Source organism: Diuraphis noxia, unplaced genomic scaffold (genome assembly GCF_037042655.1).
Source record: "Diuraphis noxia isolate RWA-SAM2 unplaced genomic scaffold, SU_Dnox_SAM2 contig0002, whole genome shotgun sequence".
Lineage (NCBI taxonomy): Eukaryota > Metazoa > Arthropoda > Insecta > Hemiptera > Aphididae > Diuraphis > Diuraphis noxia.
In genome coordinates, this window is record NW_028301712.1 from 9332537 (window position 1) to 9351813 (window position 19277).

General features: G+C 30.1%; 3 protein-coding genes and 1 pseudogene across 3 annotated transcripts; all 4 read left to right on the forward strand.

Annotated features, from left to right (window-relative positions):
* The first annotated feature begins 7192 nt into the window (after positions 1–7192).
* Positions 7193–8015, forward strand: LOC149058071 (zinc finger BED domain-containing protein 5-like; annotated as a pseudogene).
* A 118-nt stretch (positions 8016–8133) lies between these two features.
* LOC149058072 (zinc finger BED domain-containing protein 5-like) lies at positions 8134–8962 on the forward strand. The gene is made up of 2 exons (XM_089218300.1): positions 8134–8838; positions 8945–8962. Exons 1-2 carry the CDS (start codon positions 8134–8136, stop codon positions 8960–8962), a joined length of 723 nt encoding a protein of 240 aa, XP_089074426.1.
* On the forward strand, positions 8939–9523 carry LOC149058073 (zinc finger BED domain-containing protein 5-like). The gene has a single exon (XM_089220969.1). It carries the CDS (start codon positions 9049–9051, stop codon positions 9427–9429), a length of 381 nt encoding a protein of 126 aa, XP_089077095.1. The 5' UTR covers positions 8939–9048; the 3' UTR covers positions 9430–9523.
* A 5622-nt stretch (positions 9524–15145) lies between these two features.
* On the forward strand, positions 15146–17393 carry LOC149058074 (protein ZBED8-like). The gene has a single exon (XM_089221386.1). It carries the CDS (start codon positions 15548–15550, stop codon positions 17318–17320), a length of 1773 nt encoding a protein of 590 aa, XP_089077512.1. The 5' UTR covers positions 15146–15547; the 3' UTR covers positions 17321–17393.
* The last annotated feature ends 1884 nt before the right edge of the window (positions 17394–19277 follow it).

Here is a 19277-nt window from a genome sequence, read left to right on the forward strand (position 1 = left end):
ACAAACTACATTGATAGGCCATTGACGCATATGTGCGTTCACTCGTTTATTATGTTATCTAATAATCTGATAGAAAAAATGATAAATGCTTAATTGTAGTATTTTCAAAGACGAATTAAACTATGTAAAGACAAACATAGTACCATTTTTATTAAGTTACATGCATTCATAGAGTAATATAGAGGGGCCGTTCCATATCTCGCGTTTACAATTAATTGATGCGTAGTTGGTGTATAAAATACAGATTAACCACTTCATATAAAAAAAATATTGTAACACATGCAGTACAATATATTGTATGGTTGTGATAATACGTTTTTTGTCTTATGATTACAGACTGCCTACTGATGCTACTGCATAGGGATAAATGACAATTGTAATTTAAAATTTTAATGAGAAATAGAAATTGATATTTAATTATTGAGAATAGTTATTATAGTTTCTACTTTTTTCATTTTTTAACTTTATTTTAAAAAATGCCTAGTTGTATGGTTTGTGGGAGATCAGATAATCAAACATCTAAAGCTGCTAACATTTCTTTTCACAGGTATACTTTTTAAACCTACATACAGATCTGTTTTAATATTAATTCTTTAAAATCTGATTAAACATTTAATAAAAATTCATGTTTATTTCAGATTCCCGGCGAAAGAATGTGTGAAAGTGAAATGGAACAATTTTTTACAGGAGAATGCTATAAGCCCGAATAATGTGATTAAAACTAGTTTAGTGTGTTCGCTACATTTTGATCATTCATGCTTTATTTTACATAAAAGTCGTAAATTGTTACAAAAACACGCTGTTCCATCTATTATTGTTGGTAGAATAAAGAATGTAAGTATATATTTACGATTCAAATTAACCTAAACAATAAAGTTTATTATTTTTATATAATATAAATTATTTTAGGCGAAACAAATCTACCCTGAAACTTTACAGACTTTAACTCAAAATGTAGACCCTGATTCTGTGAGCAATTTAATTGGCAGTACTTCCCAAGCAAAAAATACTTTAAGTTTTAACAGAAAATTAGTTAAGGTCAGTAGGTACTTTTGAATTGTTTAATCTTTGAATGGTACTTTGTGTTGTGTATAACTGATAAACATATTTTATAGTCCAATACTGTTAACTGTTACATGTTGTAATGGTTATTTATAGTTCTGTCTTTCATTTAAATTATAATTTTTAGATTTCTGGAAGTAATGTAGAAGTTGAAGGAGTGTCGCCTTTGAGTGAACCTACAACGTCATCAAATATTTCTTGTACAACCAGTCCAGACATACCAATGGCAAAAAATATTGAAACAATAGAAACCTCATTCGTTACCGCCAGTGAGGTGCATAATGATGATACACCCCGTAGAATTTTCTTGAAACGTGGTATTCGAAAGCTGTCAAGTGATATCATCATCAAAAGCAAAAAGCTGAAAAGTCTTCAACAAGTTATTCGACGTCAAAATAAAAAAATTGCCAATTTGACAACAATTATTGAAGATCTCAAAAAACGAAATCTTATTGATGAGGATATGAGTTTTACTCTTTTGGAATCATTTGGTAAGCATCAAGATCTTATTACGAATTGGGCAAAAAAAAATGTTGGCAAAACAGTTCCAAAAAAATACAGTCCTACAATTCGACAATTTGCGTTGTCCTTACATTTTTGTTCTGCCAAAGCATATGAATATGTTAGAAGCCAATTTCATACTGTTTTGCCACACCCACGAACCCTTAGTAAGTGGTATAGGCATGTTAATGCCGAACCAGGGTTTACTGAGGAATCCTTGAAAGCTTTAACACTGAAAGTGAAAAATTCTCCTCATACAATTTATGGTGCATTAATCATGGACGAAATGTCTATACGGCAACACTTAGAATATGACGGGAATCAGTATTATGGCCGTATAGATATGGGAACGGAAATGAACAATGACAGTTTAGAAATGGCTAAGGAATGCTTTGTTTTTTTAGTAGTTGGTGTTAACGAAAATTGGAAAATACCAATTGGCTACTTTTTATCGAGTAGTTTAAAAAGTGCACAAAAAGTAGAACTTGTACAACACGCTTTGCATGTATTAGAAAGCACCGGCATAAAAATAATAAGCTTAACATTTGATGGTTGCTCAACCAATATCACTGCAGCTAAACTTTTAGGTTGTAATTATGACATTGATACTTTAAGTACATCTTTTGCATCTGAAAATAATTCAAAGATTGTAACAATGCTAGATCCTGCACATATTATTAAGTTAATAAGAAATGCTTTTGGTGAAAAGAAAATATTTTTAGATTACAAAGACAGAATAATTAACTTTGAATATGTACAAAAATTATGCTGTTTACAGGAAGAGGAGGGTTGCCATCTAGCCAATAAGCTAAGAAAACAGCATATATTCTATTTCAAACAAAAGATGAAGGTAAAACTGGCGACTCAACTTTTGAGCCAGTCAGTTGCGGACGCATTGAAATTTTGCAAAGATAACCTTAATATTGAAGAATTTCTTCATGCAGATGCTACAATAGAGTTCATTGAGATTTTCAACATTGGTTTTGATATATTAAACTCCAGGTCTATTAATTGCATTGGGTTTAAAAAAGCTATGTGTAAGGAAAATACAGAAGCAATTAAATTATTTACAGACAAAATTACATCCTACATCAAAAACCTTAAAGTTCAAAACCAAAATGGAGATTTTATACCTGTCCTACAATCCAACCGTAAAACAGGGTTTATTGGATTTATTATATGCTTAAATAGCATATTAGAACTATATACAACATTAATAGAAAATGATAAGTTGGATCACATAAAAATCTACAAGTTAAGCCAAGATCATCTAGAACTTTTTTTTGGCAGTATTCGGTCTCATGGCGGATATAATAATAACCCTACGGTTAGACAATTCCGTTCTGCCTACCGAAAATTAGTAATACGAGCTAATGATGTACAAGATATTAACACCGGAAACTATATACCTCTTGAAGACATAGACATTCTTCATTACTCAAGTGCCGATCCAGTCAAAGTTTTAAACAACAGTTCTCATGGTTGTGTTTCTGATGCAGTGGATCAAGAAGAAAATGTAATAGATATAAATGCTTTCATCATGGATCATGATTACATTGGTTGTAATAGTAATTATTCTATTAGTAATTTTACAAAAGAAATTATAATTTATATATCAGGGTTTGTGGTGCATAAACTAACTAATACTCTTAAATGTGATATATGCAAAGATTCATTATGTTCAGTTGAAAGAGACTGTTTTTTTAACTCTCTTATTACCTTAAAAAATAAGGGAGGTAATAAAGGTGGTTTAATATATCCATCTGAAGATGTACTCAACATATGTTTCAAAACCGAAAAAACTTTAAAACAATATGACTTTTCAAATAAAGTTATTAACAAATTAAAAATTCAGTCAGAAGTTCTTACTTATTTTATGTACAATTCAACTATTTTTAAGTCACTACAAAGCCATAGCTGCGAAACCAGAAGTCCATTAACAGATCATGTAACTCTTCTCATAAAATCTATAACTTCAACATACATTAATTTAAAAATCAACTATAGTTTATAAATTCTCAGCGAAAAACCTTCACTTAGAACATGGTACAACAAACTTACTATTTTTAGGGGTCAATAAATGTTAATAATTCTTATTATATTTGTAAAAATTAAATATTGTGTGAATAAAACCATTTTTTAGCTGTATTATAAATTAGCCAGTTTAATTTTATTCTATGATATAAATATACAAATTACTCTACAATTACTATTATGATACCTACTTTAATTATCTTAGATCACGATTTTGAATAATTAGGTACCTTAAAAAATAAAAGTGTCAGTGGGTTGCTTACTTAAATATATTATAATGCAATTACAAACCATTGATTATATGCCTATTGTCTGTATAGATTGTAAATATGCTATTTAAAATAATAAAAAAAAAGGATTGTAATTAATATACATATTATATAGTGTATTCGAGTATTTTCAGGGTGCTATGTCGTTTACAATTATCATTATTTGACCCTTATTGTCATACATAGTATTTGGTCACTACAAAGTTGTGGTCACCCATCTGGGAACTATTAGTAGCGGGTGTTACTTACTCTCAGTCCCATTGCGCGAGTGGTAGCAGCCAACGTGCCGCGACCAGCCACACATTTTATTTTATGTAAGTGGTTAACCTGTACATTATACACTACTTGCGCATCAATGTTCAGACAGAACGGCCCAGGGGGGTATAACTCTATACGGTGGGTCTGATATACACTTTTAAGACACGCGCCATACCAACGTAATATATGTCGCGTACAATTATAAATATTTGCGTGACGGGTCACTCTGTTTTTGCCGTTCCAGCACTCGGCAGTAATTTTGTTTACATCTAGTGACGCGTCATCGAGTATCGACATAACCACATAACGCAACGCCATAACGGTTTTACTAATTTTTCAAAACTGTTCCGTTTTAACGATTTTCAATTTAACTTGCTTTTGTTTTTAATTGTTACTGTAATTTCTACAGTTTGTGATCAAGCCCCATCCAATGTTGCTGCTATCAATCGGTTAATAAAAGAAACTAAAGATACTTCTAATCTTAAAGCAGTGGAAAAAAATGATACATTTGGTTTCCAAATTGGTGGTCAAGAAATAATTCCACTTTTTGATGTCCCACATTTGCTAAAAGGTCTGCGGAATAATCTTATAACTAAAGACTTAAATTTCACATATGAAAATAAACAGAGAAAAGCATCGTGGAAACATATTATTCAATTTTATGAATTTGATAAAGACCAAAGTACAGAGGGAGACCGTCTTGTACCTAAGCTTTCTGACTCTCATGTTTATCCAGAAAAAATTAAAAAAATGAAGGTATCAATTGCAGCCCAAGTCTTCAGTCAGCGTGTTGGAGCAATCATGAAGAGAATGGCCATAATGACAAACAACTCTAACTTCACTGGTAAGCTATATATATATTTGTAACAAACCATTTAAAAACATGAAACAATATTATTTTCAACTTATGTTATTGCTTGAACAATTAATGTTATTTTTCATTTTATACAGTACTTATAGTTTTTATTAATTGTTATAGAATACAAAGGCATTGACTCTGGGGCAGAAGATACTGGCCAATTATGCCTATTTATTGACAACCTTTTTGACAGTGCCAACGGAAATGTGATCAAGCCTAGCCCAGGTAAAGAGCTTAGTAGTGCAGTAACATTAAATTCACCTCATTGGAAGTTTTGGCCAAAATGTCTTGATGTCCTAAGTACCATGAAGTATGAAACAAATAAATCAATTCCATCAGTTTCAAATTGCACAAGAACTATTAAAGGAATGCAGTTAATTTGTAAAAGACTATTGAAAGATGGTTTCAAGTATGTTTTACTTAGAAATTTCAACCAGGACCCTATTGAAAACTTTTTTGGTTCAATAAGAAGTCATGGAATACGAAATATTAACCCAACCCCTGCGAACTTCATTTCTTCTTTTAAAGCTCTTGTTATTAATAATTTTACATCTAATCATTCCGTTGGTGCAAACTGTGAAGACGACGACTGCGATGGAGTCTTAGATAATTTAAAAGAATTTTTATTCAATGAAATACCAATTGAATCTGTTGTTGAAGAAGCTGATTGTAATGACCAATTACAAACTACTTTAGTGTCAATGCCACCCAATAACGATTATATTATAACCTCTGGCAGTAGAGCTTATGTTAGTGGGTGGATTATTAAAAAAGTAAAGCAATTGACTAAAAATTGTTCTACCTGCATTTCAAAACTTTGTGCTACTTATCCTTTGGATGAACATTTTTTAATTCAAGAACGCCAATATTCACAATGTCACTTATTTTACCCGGATAAAGAAACAATAGATGTGTACAGTTTGATAATAAATCTGTTTAATTCTAATTTCCATAAGTATGTATATAAAAATAATGCATTTGGTGAATTGTATTCATTTGTTTCTCAGAATGTGCCTATCCAAAATTTAGTTTGCAGTGAACATGATTTATTTAAAATTTTTCTCAAAACAGCTTGTAAACTATTAATTTATTCCTATGTAAACCATATAAATCGTATTTTGAGTAAAGGAGAAAAAAACAACTGCACTTCTGATCCTATAAAACTTGCTGCTATTTCTTATCATGATAAATATTCAAAAAAAAAAAAGGGTTTTGTTACGGCAAAATGTTAATTATGTATAGACAAAATTATTGCATTAATTTACCTTTAGCAAATACCTCTGTATTAAATTAATTGTATTTTATGATAACAATGACACAATGTAAAAAAATAGTAAATAATTAGTTGTATTTTGAACTAATATTTTGATGTTTTTAATTAAATATTTACGTAGATATTATTATGTATAAATCTATAACCCTGACAAAAATTATGTTTGTACTTTGTAAATAATTGTATATATTCTAATATTTTATGACAAAAATTATGTTTGTACTATGTAAATAATTGTATACATTTTATGTTTTATGACTTAATAAATATTTATTGACATAATGAATTGAGTATATTATTTTATTTTATTTAGAATATTTGAAAATTTTATTCTTAATTTTTAAAATAATTTCGATAGCAATTATATCGATACAATAGTATAAATATCGATATTCTATCAGTAATATCGATGGTTGACAATCGATTGTTTAGTAATTAAGACCAGGGATTCCCGAAAGGTGGTCCGCGGAACCCCGGGGTTCCGTGGAAGGGCCTCAAGGGTTCCGCGTACCGTCCAAAAATTAAACAAAACTTTCATAAAAAAGACCACGCCGCCGTTGTTCACACATTCGTTATGTGTTTGATTTCATGCTTCTACTAGTATTTCTAATCGCACGTGCGGTGGCCCACGATAAAAATACGCACGGATTTACCGAACTGATAAAACATCGCGGGAGTGGGGAAGCGCACGTAGCCGCTGCCAGCTCCATTCGAGTAAAGACCGCGATAAGACTGCAGAAGTTAACGTAATTATACTAGTGAAAAAAGAAGTGGATTGCAGTGAGTTTTGTTCATATCGCGATTGTTTATATCTGGTATTTTTGATTTCACAGGTAATGATGTATTTGTTTATTCATAGAGATTTGTATGAACACTGTGCATAATTAAATAAGAGCGATTTATTAACATGTTATTATTTTATTTCAGTTTATAATAATGGATAGTTGGCTCAAAACGGGGCGCCTCGCAAGTGGAAAAAATGTTTTAGCATGTTCACCAGCAGAAAATAATAAAAATATTTCGGAAATAGATGTTTCTAGTTTGTCAGTAAGAAATAAGAATATTATATACCTATTATAAAAGCCTTATTTATAAACCTATTATTGGTTTATTACATTTTTATTACTATATTTGTTACTATATTTGTTGATTTTGTACAAAATTATAATATATTTTCTTTATAAAATTGAAATGCCTGAGGGCGCAGGGGCACCTATGGCCAATTTTTTAAATTTATTTTGTTCTTTATTTAAATTTAAATAATTATAAATATAACAACAAGTATTGTCAATTAATTTCAGGATTTGGTAAATACTGGACAGGAACGACAAAATAAACTTGTTAGTGAAATTGTTTTACCTCAGGAGAGAACTACTTCTAAAAAAAGAAAATATGACGAATCGTATTTGTCCTTTGGGTTTATTCCTGTCGGAATGGCTGAGAATCCGGATGGACAATGCGTTATTTGCAACAAAATAATGTGTAATAGTTCATTGGTACCGGCAAAGCTAAGACGACACCTTGACACCAACCACCCGCAACTGAAAGATAAAAGCTTAAGCTTTTTTGAAAGACACAAAGAAGTACAAAAAACTGGCGTGGCTGCTTTACACAAATATGCAAAAACAGATAATGAAAACGCAACAGAAGCATCATTCATGCTAAGTTACAGAATCGCTCGTGCTGGTAAGCCACACACAATTGCAGAGGATTTAATAAAACCATGTATGACAGAAATCGTCAGCTGCGTACTCGGTGAAGATGCAGCGAAGAAAATTACAGCAGTTCAGTGTTCTAATAACGTCATATCTGATCGAATTCATAAGATTTCAGACCACATTTAAGATGAATTAATTTGTAGATTGAAGAACAGCAAGATGTTTGCAATACAATTAGACGAAAGTACAGATGTCGCCGGGCTATCAATATTGCTTGTTTTTGTGAGATACCCCTTCAAAGGATCTATTGAAGAGGATTTGTTTCTCTGCGCACCTTTAGAAACTAACACAACTGGAGAAGAAATTTTTAAAGTTATTGATAGTCACATGAGTAAGCACCATATTGAGTGGAACAAATGCATTGGCGTGTGCAGTGACGGAGCAGCAGCTATGATCGGCAAAATAAAAGGCACTGTAACAAGAATCAAGAGTGTTGCACCTAAATGTAGTAGCAGTCACTGCGTTTTACATCGTCATGCTCTTGTCGCGATGAAAATATCATACGAGCTTAAGACAGTTCTCGATCAAGCTGTACAAATTGTGAATTACGTCAAATCACGTCCACTCCAGTCAAGGCTTTTTAAAAAAGTGTGCGAAGATATAGGAAGTCAGCATCAATCACTTTTTCTTCACACACAAGTGAGATGGCTCTCAAGAGGAAGAGTTTTATTGAGGCTATTTGAATTGCGCAACGAGCTTAAGATATTTTTCACCAAACAACCCGGTTCTGCATCTACTGACGCGTTTGTTGATTTATTGCATGATGAGGTATGGTTAATAAAATTGGCTTACTTGGCCGATATATTCGATAAACTTAACGTAATCTGCAAAGCCCTACAGGGAAAAACCACGAATATATTTACAGTAAATGACAAAATTTCTTCACTTGAAAACAAAATTGACTTCTGGATTGAATGTGTTGATCAACATAATTACGAATGTTTTATTATTTTAAATGACTTTCTGAAAGAAAATGAGTTGCAAGTAACTTCAGATGTGGAAAAAAATATACATGAGCATTTAATAAGCCTAAAAAAATCCTTGAAAGAGTATTTTCCGGAGAAGTTACAGGACATGAACTGGTTGCAGAATCCATTCGCAGATCATACCAAACCATCAATGCTTACTGTGTCAGAGTATGAGAATTTAATTTATATTAAATGTTCATCTTCTCTTAAACAAAAATTTGGAGCTGAAAATTTTGATCTAAATAATTTTTGGATTGGACTTCAAGATGAATATCCTACAATTGTTGAGAAAGCTATTACAATTCTGCTTCCGTTTGTGACGACTTACCGATGCGAGACTGGTTTTTCAGCTTACGCTTACACCAAAAACAAGTACAGAAATAGACTTGATGCAGCTCCAGATCTTCGCATTCAATTATCAGATATAAAGCCTAATTTTAGTGATATTTTAAGAAAATATGTGAAAAAATTTCATTCTTCTCATTAAAATATTAAATTGATAAAAACAGGCACTTAGTTACATTGTATTTCTTTGTACAGTAAATGTTTTTTAATACATAAAATAATTGTTTTTCATTTATATTTGTTCTTTCTTTTCATATCAAACATAAAAATATAAAACTACTAGGTGATAATTTTATGTTATCAAACTAGGGTTCCGCAAAAAAATGTATAATCGATTAGGGTTCCGTGGCAAAAAAAAATTGGGAACCGCTGATTAAGACAACCGTCGGGAGCGCTAGTATCGAACTTAGTATCAAAACGTTTCACGGGAGTCGCCTTTCTATTTAATCTCTTTTCTATGGAACGGCCTCTCTATATTACTCTATGCATGCATTTTAAAATTTTACAATGTCCCAGGTTTCCCAAAATATTGTTATCAGTTGTTATGTTTTGTTAATTTGATAATATCAATGTTTGATCAGTGTTGCCGATGATGTGGTAATTACCCCATACGGTGGTAATTTAATCCACTTGTGGTACATGGTGTGGTATAGTATAAAATGTGGTATTTTTGGGGCATTTATGAAAATACAAAAAAATGTGGTATTACATACTATATATAGAAAATTAAATTGAAATATTATACTGTAATAAGTTTTTTTTTTTTTAATCATAGATTATACCCATGATAATAATTACGATTATCTTAAATCGTGATTATACCGGCTAGATAATTATATTATTCCTATGATACCAATAAATTATAAAAATAATAGCTAACTTGTTTATATTATGCAACCGTGGTAATTAATTTACAGTAATTATAACTGATAACTGATAACACGATAATACGAAATTCAATACTCATTACTCATACAAATACAAAATTACAAACAAATAACAATACAAACGTTAATACTGTTAATAGTTTTTACTTTATTATTAGTTAATGATTAATGCCAATTAGTCATTATACCTTCTCATTAGTTATTAGTAATCAAGTAAATTATAGCTGTTACCTTTTTTGTTTATAAATATTTACTAAAATAATTTAATAACCATGGATAAATGGCTTAAAAAAATTGTGCCTAACACTCAACCTACTCAATTGGTTGTAAAAGAAATAGTAACAGAAAACATTGATGATCCAGAACCTGTGTTGAGTTTGTTTACTGCAGATCCAAGTTTAGTCATTGAACAAGAACAAGAAGCTTCTCAATCATCAACAGGCAAAAAAAAAAAACCAACTGTTGTTAGAAAGTTTAATCAAAAATGGCTAACTATGCCAGAAAACAAAAATTGGCTTACTACAAAAATGAACACAAAACAAAAAGAAGTAGCTTACTGTAAGGTCTGCAGTTCTATTTTGAGTCCTCACCTTACTGAAATTAAGAGACATGGAAAATCTGCTAAACATATTGTAAATTCAAATCAAGTGGTCCAACAAAATTCTGTCAATGAAGTTTTTAAAATGTCATCATTGACCGAAAAAACTAGAATAGCAGAATTGAAACTTACTGCCCTTTTTGCTACAAATAATTTGCCCTTTTCTTTGTCTGACACACTTACCCCTCTACTGAGTACAATATTTCCTGACTCTAAAATTGCCAAAAATTTGACTTTGAAGAGAACTAAAGCAACGGCAGTTATGAAAAATGTATTAGGAAACAACTTTTTAAGTGAACTGTGTGATACACTTAAGCAACCTGGTACTTTTTACTCACTAATAATGGATGAAACTACAGATATTTCTGAAATCAAACAGTGTGCAGTTGTCATAATATATTTTGATACAAAAACAATGACTGTAAAAACTCAGTTTTTGGATATGGTTGAAACATTTTCAGGTAAATTATATCCTTTTAATTTATAACTTAAATATTACATTATCTAATAAGTTATTATTTTATTTAGGAACAGCCAATGATCTGACGGACACTCTTCTGAAATGTGCTTCAGATAAAGGTTTAGAGAAAAATATGATGGTTGGATTTTCTTCAGACACAACAAATGCTATGGCCGGACAATTTCACTCTGTTTTTACAAACTTGAAAACTGCTGTTCCAGGTATTGCTTGTATTAAGTGTTCTTGTCACATGATCCATCTTTCTGCATCCAAGGCTTGTCTAAAACTACCACGTTCAATTGAAGATTTATTGCGCAACGTGGGATCTCATTTTAGTAGGAGTCATTCACGTCAAACCAAATACAAAGCCTTTCAGGAATTTTTTCAAGTGGAAATACATAAAATATTATCACCATGTACAACTCGCTGGCTGTCTCTAAAATCGTGCGTCGATAGAGTATTAGAACAATTTACTGCTCTCAATGAATATTTTAGACTGGTGAATTTTGAAGATCCCTCCAAAACATCTGAATTGATTTATAGTACCGTGGAAAACTCTTTTAGTATAATCTACCTCGAGTTCATGTCATATTCACTTGGTCTCCTGACAAATTTCAACACTTTGTTTCAAGGTGAAGGGCCTCTACTACATTTACTAAAACCTGAGATTGAAAAATTGTTGAAAACTATTTGTATGAATTTTATGACAATTGAATATATTAGAAACCTTGGCTCAATCATGAATGTTTCTCCTAATTTTTCACAATATTATCTTCCATTAAATGAAATCTATATAGGTATAAGTGCCACTGATTCGATAACAAATTTAAAAAACAAAAATGTTGTTAACTCAAATGAAATATTTAAGTTTTTTAAATCATGTCAAGAATTCTATATAGAACTTGTAGTGGACATAAAAAAAAGATTTGTATTTGATGACCCGGTGTTTGAATGTATAACCATAACTAATCCAGCTTTAGTAAAACTATTCAATACTAAATCATTGGCTAACATATTAAAAAGATTCCCAGTACTAAATAATTTCATTGACAATGCACAAGAATTGGACAAGGAATGGAGAGAACTAGCACTCATGGAAGTAGAACCTACAGAACCATCAAATTCAAATGATATTATGGAATACTGGAGGAAAGTATTTTGTTTGAAAAATTCTTTAAGTGAGATATATTTTCCAAACATTCTTTTCGTGATGAGACTTTTATTAGCTTTGCCATTTTCCAATGCATCTGTCGAACGTTTATTCAGTGATCTTAAAAACATCAAAACTATGCATCGCAATAAACTTAAAACTGATTCATTGGTGGGGATTCTCAGGACAAAACATTCTGTTGTGGATTGTGTTGATTTTAAGCCTTCAGCTGCAATGGTTAAAAGCAAGACTTGGGACTCTTCTAATATCAGAGAGCAATAATGATGCTATTTTTTTTCTAACAGAATCAGTCAAGTATTTTAAAATTGTTATTATAAAGAAAGTTGTGATATTATTATTATTTCATATATTAAATGTTATGTATATTATAAAAAAAATTATATGTGGTAATTTTAAATACATATTGGAATATCAATTAAACAACAGATAACAGATAACTCAAAAAACATGTAAAAACTGTATAATATACTTATACACTACCTAGACTCGGTTGTATACGATAATCGTGTATAATAATTTGGTGTTTAGACGTTTAGTACATTAATTTAATATGCATATTATTGTATATGTCCGTAATAGAAGCCTAATACATAATATAATAGGACTGCCTAAGTCCTAAATTATAATATTATGTGTTTTTGTTTAAATAATATGAATTGTTAAAAATTTAGTACACTCGCGAGCGAAGCGAGCGCGTTATATTTCTTATGTGGTATTTGTGGTGGTAAAATTGATGAGGTAATGTGGTAATTGTGGTAATTTTGTTATCATGAAATGGTAATATGACATTTTGAATTCGGCAACACTGTGTTTGATGCATGAACATTAGAGTAAGGACACCGGTCATAGCCGACCGTACCGAAAAAACATGGTCCCGAATTTGTAGCTTCCACCAGAGCGCGTTACAGAGCAGTAGTCATACTAATTTTATACAAGTGCTATAAGGAATATCGTGATTTTCTCTACTAATATAATTAACAGTTGTTTTTAAAATTAGTAAAATTTTATAAGTAAATACTAAATAGTAATTAATACATGACAAAATATATTTTATTGATTTATCTCGTTTATAGTCATGTCACGAAATTGTTTTGTGCCATCATGCAAAGAGGGATACCCCTCTACCAGGTCTTCTAACAAGATATTGGGAATTCGTAACAAAACTTTGTTTAAAGCGCCCAAGGTGAACTATGTTTATTTAAAAATTAAATATACCTTTTATTATACTATAATAGTATATTAGTATTATAACATTTTTATAATTTTATCTAGATTGTATTGTGATACAAATGAATAATGTTGTAGATAGCTGATACACCATCAAGCATGCCTACCTATATAATATAAATATAATAATATAATATATTATATTATTATGCAACATTAATTGATTACCACCTAGACCTAGTACTTACCTATACAATAATTTACCTACATAATAAATATTATACTTATTACAATTTTATTTTAGCAATCAAATTTAAGTATAAATTATCTGTCATTATATTTTATGAATATTATTTTAGGAATTCTGTTATTAGATGAAATGAAATTAAGTGAATCAGTTTCATTTAATAAAAACACTCTAAAGGTTAATGGTTTGGTAAACTTGGGCAATTATACTCCCGAACATCAGAAAAATAGTAAAGGTGATCATACCTTGGTCTTAATGTACCAACCATTCCGAGGAAAATGGGTTCAGGCATTGGCAGTTTTTATCAGATTTTCCCCACCTCATAAAAAATTTTAGAAATTGCATAGTGAAACAAAGTGAATTTTGGGTAATGAAATTAAATGTTTTTTAATATTAGATCAAAGTACAATGATTTTTTTAACTTAGTTTCTAATTTTTTTTAATGGTTTAATTTTTAATACCTAACTTGTTTAATAACTAACACCCCTATCATATCTATCTTATTTACCTACCACATTAATATATTACCATACATCTAAATATGTCTAAGTATAGTTTATAGTTTATACTTTATATATACTTCTTACTTCTACATTATTCTTTATTTTTAATTACCAAGTATTTTTTAAATTATACATAGGTATACTATAATTATATTTAACATAAATAAGTTCTTATTTGTCAAAAATTAATTAATTAAAATATAAATTAAACAAATCATTACACATTGCAAAATTCTGGTCTGCAAACTTTATAGATACATTATGTTAATACTAAAACATAATCATATAGTTTCATTTAACTTTACTTGTTCTACTGATTAACAGACACCAGATGGAATAGTAAAGCTAAAACATTGGGATGCTATAATTACTTCTGAAAATCCTTTTGGTTTTAATTTAAAAATATGTCCTGGTTTAAGTAATGATGACGTACATCCTAAACCCTATCAAAAAATGAATGTTGGCAGAGCATACCGTGTATGTATTAATAATTTTTTTCGTTTAAGATATAATTTTAATAACTTTATTGTACAGTTTTTTGGTGAAAAAACTGCTATAGCAATGAAAATTTATCGAGAAAACAATTATGATTTAATTGAATGTGAACCATCAGTTATTCTTATCCGCCGAATAAATAGTTTAATTCAAGCTAATGCTATGGATTCCCGAATTCCTAGCAATAGTCTTAGAAAAGCTTCTCCTGAATATAAAGTAGGTATTGACCACAATTGTCAAAATAAAATGTTGCTTTATTTTTACACCTGTGTTAATAAAATCATTGATCAATTCTGACAGGTAATCAAAGATTTTATAGACTATTTAGATCAGTGTTTCCCAAAGTGGGCGATATCGCCCCCTTGGGGGCGCTAGACCTATCCAGGGGGGCAATGGAAGTTACAAGCTTAATTGGGGGGCATTTCATTACAAAAAGGGGGCGGTGATAGTTTCATCTGTCGTTATCGTAATAACAGAAACACCGTACGTGATCCAAATTATCTGAATTGTGTATTTTGTATTTTTAGATTAATCGTTCGTCGTCTGTCGACATTTGTCGATAATCTGTCGTTATTGCGATAACAGAAACAACGTAGGTACGTGATCTAAATTATCTGAATTATTTTTGTATTTAGTACACTCGCGAATGCCGACCTTATTCGTTGTCGTTTTTATAATAATTTTTGTTAATTTGTGTATTATTTTATTTAAATTCTAAACGTTTTTCACATCATGGCATCTGAATCGAAGAAAAAATGTAGGCAGTATAATATTGAATATTTGAAGTATGGTTTTATTCAATCGCCTACAAATATAACATTACCAATGTGTCTCATTTGCCGAAAAGTATTTTCAAATGAAGCTATGAAACCATCGAGACTGCAAGAACATTTAATAAAAGTTCATGCTAATAAAAAAAATATGGATTTATTTTATTTTCAAACACTTGAAAAGAAATTTTTGAAAGAGCCGACATTGGTCAATATGTTTTCAACAACGTCGAAACAAGATGATGACGGATTGCGAGCTTCGTACAACATTTCTCTACTGATAGCCAAGTCTGGTAAACCACATACTATTGGCGAAGAACTTATTTTACCAGCTATAAGCGAGGTAATAAACACAATGCTGCATAAACCAGCTTTTGACATTATTAAAAAAATTCCTCTGAGCAATAATACAGTGCAAAGGAGAATTGATGAAATGGCACAATCTGTCGAAGAATTATTATGCGAGTTTTTAAAAGCCACCAAATTTTCTATACAGCTTGATGAATCAACTTTACCAGGTAACGAAGCCTTATTATTAGCTTACGTACGATTCGTAAAAGAAGAAAAGATTTGCCAAGAATTATTATTTGCTAAAAACTTGATGACTGACACAAAAGGAGAATCAATATATTACACATTGGAAGAGTTTTTTAAAGAAAAAGAAATTCCTATGTGTAATATCTTATCAGTTGCGACCGATGGTGCTCCAGCCATGGTAGGGTGCCATCGAGGTTTTATTGCATATTTGAAAAAAACTGTACCAAATGTACTCGCTGTACATTGTGTCATTCATCGACAACATTTAGTTGCCAAAAATTTGAATGAACGCTTACATAAGTCATTACATTATGTAATTTCAGCTATCAATAAAATCAAAAATAATTCATTGAATGATAGATTGTTTGGACAACTTTGTACTGAAAATGATGAAGAATTCAATCAATTATTATTTCACACAGAAGTTCGTTGGTTGTCGAAAGGTGCCTGTTTAGACAGATTCTATAAGTTGTTTGACTCGGTACTTGAATTTTTAAAAACTAAAGATGATATTTTACGAGGCAACTTAATTAATTATAAAAGTGACATTGCTTATTTGACTGACCTGTTTAAAAAATTTAATGAAACAAATTTGCAGTTGCAAGGTGATGATTTGAATTTAATCAAAACAAAAAATATTATTTCTGCATTTTTAATAAAACTTCTTATGTACAAAAGAAATTTAGAACGAAAAGAATTTATACAGTTTCCAAATCTATCAATGGCACAAAAAAATGATGAAGATTTAATGACATATTGTCAACACCTGGAAGCACTACATTCCGATTTCAACAAACGATTTGAGGATATTCTTAAAATGAACATACCCAAATGGGTTTTAGATCCATTTTCAAATACAGAAACCATAGATTCTGCAAAATTAGAAGAAGAATTGATAGAAGTAACTACAAATGAGGAATTAAAATTAAAGTTCAAGGAAGGTTACCAAGTATTCTGGCTACAAAAGCAGATACCTATACTTTATCCTGGATTGTGGGCTGTTGTACAAAAATTTCTGATCGCATTTCCATCATCTTACTTGGTTGAACGTGGATTTAGTGCAGTAACCAATCTACTCACTAAAAAAAGACAACGGTTACAAATAACTAATCGTGGGGACTTAAGAATGCTGCTTACGAAAATCGAACCTAATATCAACGAACTTCTAGCAAAACACCAACCACATCCATCTCATTAAGATATTTTTTTTGATTTGTACCTATACATTATATATATATTTATAAACAATAAATTTAATTTTTCATTGCATACTTTTTTAACAATATTTTTTTTAAGGGGGGCGTCTGTCGGATTTTTTTTTTTGGAAGTGGGCGGTAAAGATAAAATGTTTGGGAAACACTGATTTAGATGAATGGCATGATAATGCGAAAAAAAATAACTATAATTTTTTGACTGATAGCACATATTTTGGTTTAAAAGTTTCACTAAAGGCGACTCTAGAAATTTTTGACTATCTTGAGCTTAGTTGTGATTATCAATTTTTAATGACAGCTAGATTAAACCAAGATAATTTAGAGGTATTTTATTGTTTAAAATATTTAAAATAAGACCTTCAGGCTTCATTGTATTTATATTAATAATATTTTATACTATTTATTAGAGATTCTTTTCAATGATGAGGAGTTCATGTGGATCTAATGATCATCCTGATTCGGTATTATTTGTTCAAATCTTTAAACTTATTTGCACTTATTCTTTGGTAAAACCACCTAAAGGATCAAATATAACAGGGGGTGAATTGTTGTCATCATTATTTAGTATTAAGGACTTGAATACACAAGAAAATAAATCTAAACAATTTCACCAAGCTATAGACAATATAATAGATCAAGGGTCAGATTGCTCTGATATAATGGATATTTTTTCTTCCTATTATGATCATGATTATGCTGGTATAACTGTTACAAATGATCCAGTATTAGCATATATTGGAGGGTATGTAGCTAGGAAAGCAACTCGGTTTACTAAGTGTTTTGATTGCCTCTCATCTCTAAAATCAGAAATATCTAAAGAAAGAGATGTTTTTATTGATAAATTATCCCGTGGACATTTAATGAAACCATCAGAAAAACTATTTAATTTAATTAATGCCATGGAGGCTGCAACACTATTTGTTTTAAATGAAGAAGGACTATGCAGTGAAGTACTGTTTAATATTTGTTCTAAACTGGAACAAATAGAGTCACTACAACTTGTTGGATGTGATCTCCATGCACATGGCTTAACATCATCATTAGTTAACTTTTTTCTCATCACTAGGGTACATTTCATATGTTCTCGATCCAATTCTATAGATAATGCTAAGAAAGAAAAATCAAAGCTTCATAGAAAGTCTGCAAAGTTAATTTAAGCACCTATTATAATTAATACATAATATTATTTTATTACTTACCTATTGTAATAGATATTATTTGTTACGCTATGTTTTTAATGTATGTATATACTTATACTTAAAGGAAAAAGTTACTATGTAAAATTAGTGTGAGAATACTATTATTAGATTTATAACACTATAATTACTAGAATATTATTATTATATAGAAGGTTCCGGTTTATTTATATTGTATATATTTATGTGAAAATATGTTAAGTAAAAGCATTAGAATATGAACCTGCATTTTCCTAATAAAAATATGAACAGCTTTTGGTTTTGAAAAATAAATTAATATTATAATCAGTATTTTAGTATTATTTTTTTTCCCGCTATGGTTTGATTGTTTGAACTTAAGCAATTATAAATGATGAACTATTATAACATTATTAATTATTGTAACTAATTTATAGAAAAATAAGAAAAATCATAATTAAAATAATACATTATATTATAATAAAATCAAAAATTAGAGAAATAAATTTTAGTACCTAGTCTTAGATACAGTATTATTATTTCAAATAATTAATGCATACAAAAGACCTTTTTATGTAAATTTGTATTGTTTTTATTAAAACAAATCTGTTCTTTAAATTATGCTCTATAATATTTGTTCATAAGTTGAATAATTTAGGATAAAATAACAAAATATCACTTAATTTCCTATGGTTCTTATATTATAATAGTATGACTAGTGTTTTGCAGCGCGCTCTGGCGGATGCTACATATTTTGGCCCACTTTTATCTGTATAGATCGGTGTCC

Excerpts from the sequence above, each read along its gene's own strand:
- LOC149058073 (XM_089220969.1), top strand. The coding sequence starts at position 9,049 with ATGAACTGGTTGCAGAATCCATTCGCAGATCATACCAAACCATCAATG.
- LOC149058074 (XM_089221386.1), top strand. The coding sequence starts at position 15,548 with ATGGCATCTGAATCGAAGAAAAAATGTAGGCAGTATAATATTGAATAT.
- LOC149058072 (XM_089218300.1), top strand. The coding sequence starts at position 8,134 with ATGTTTGCAATACAATTAGACGAAAGTACAGATGTCGCCGGGCTATCA.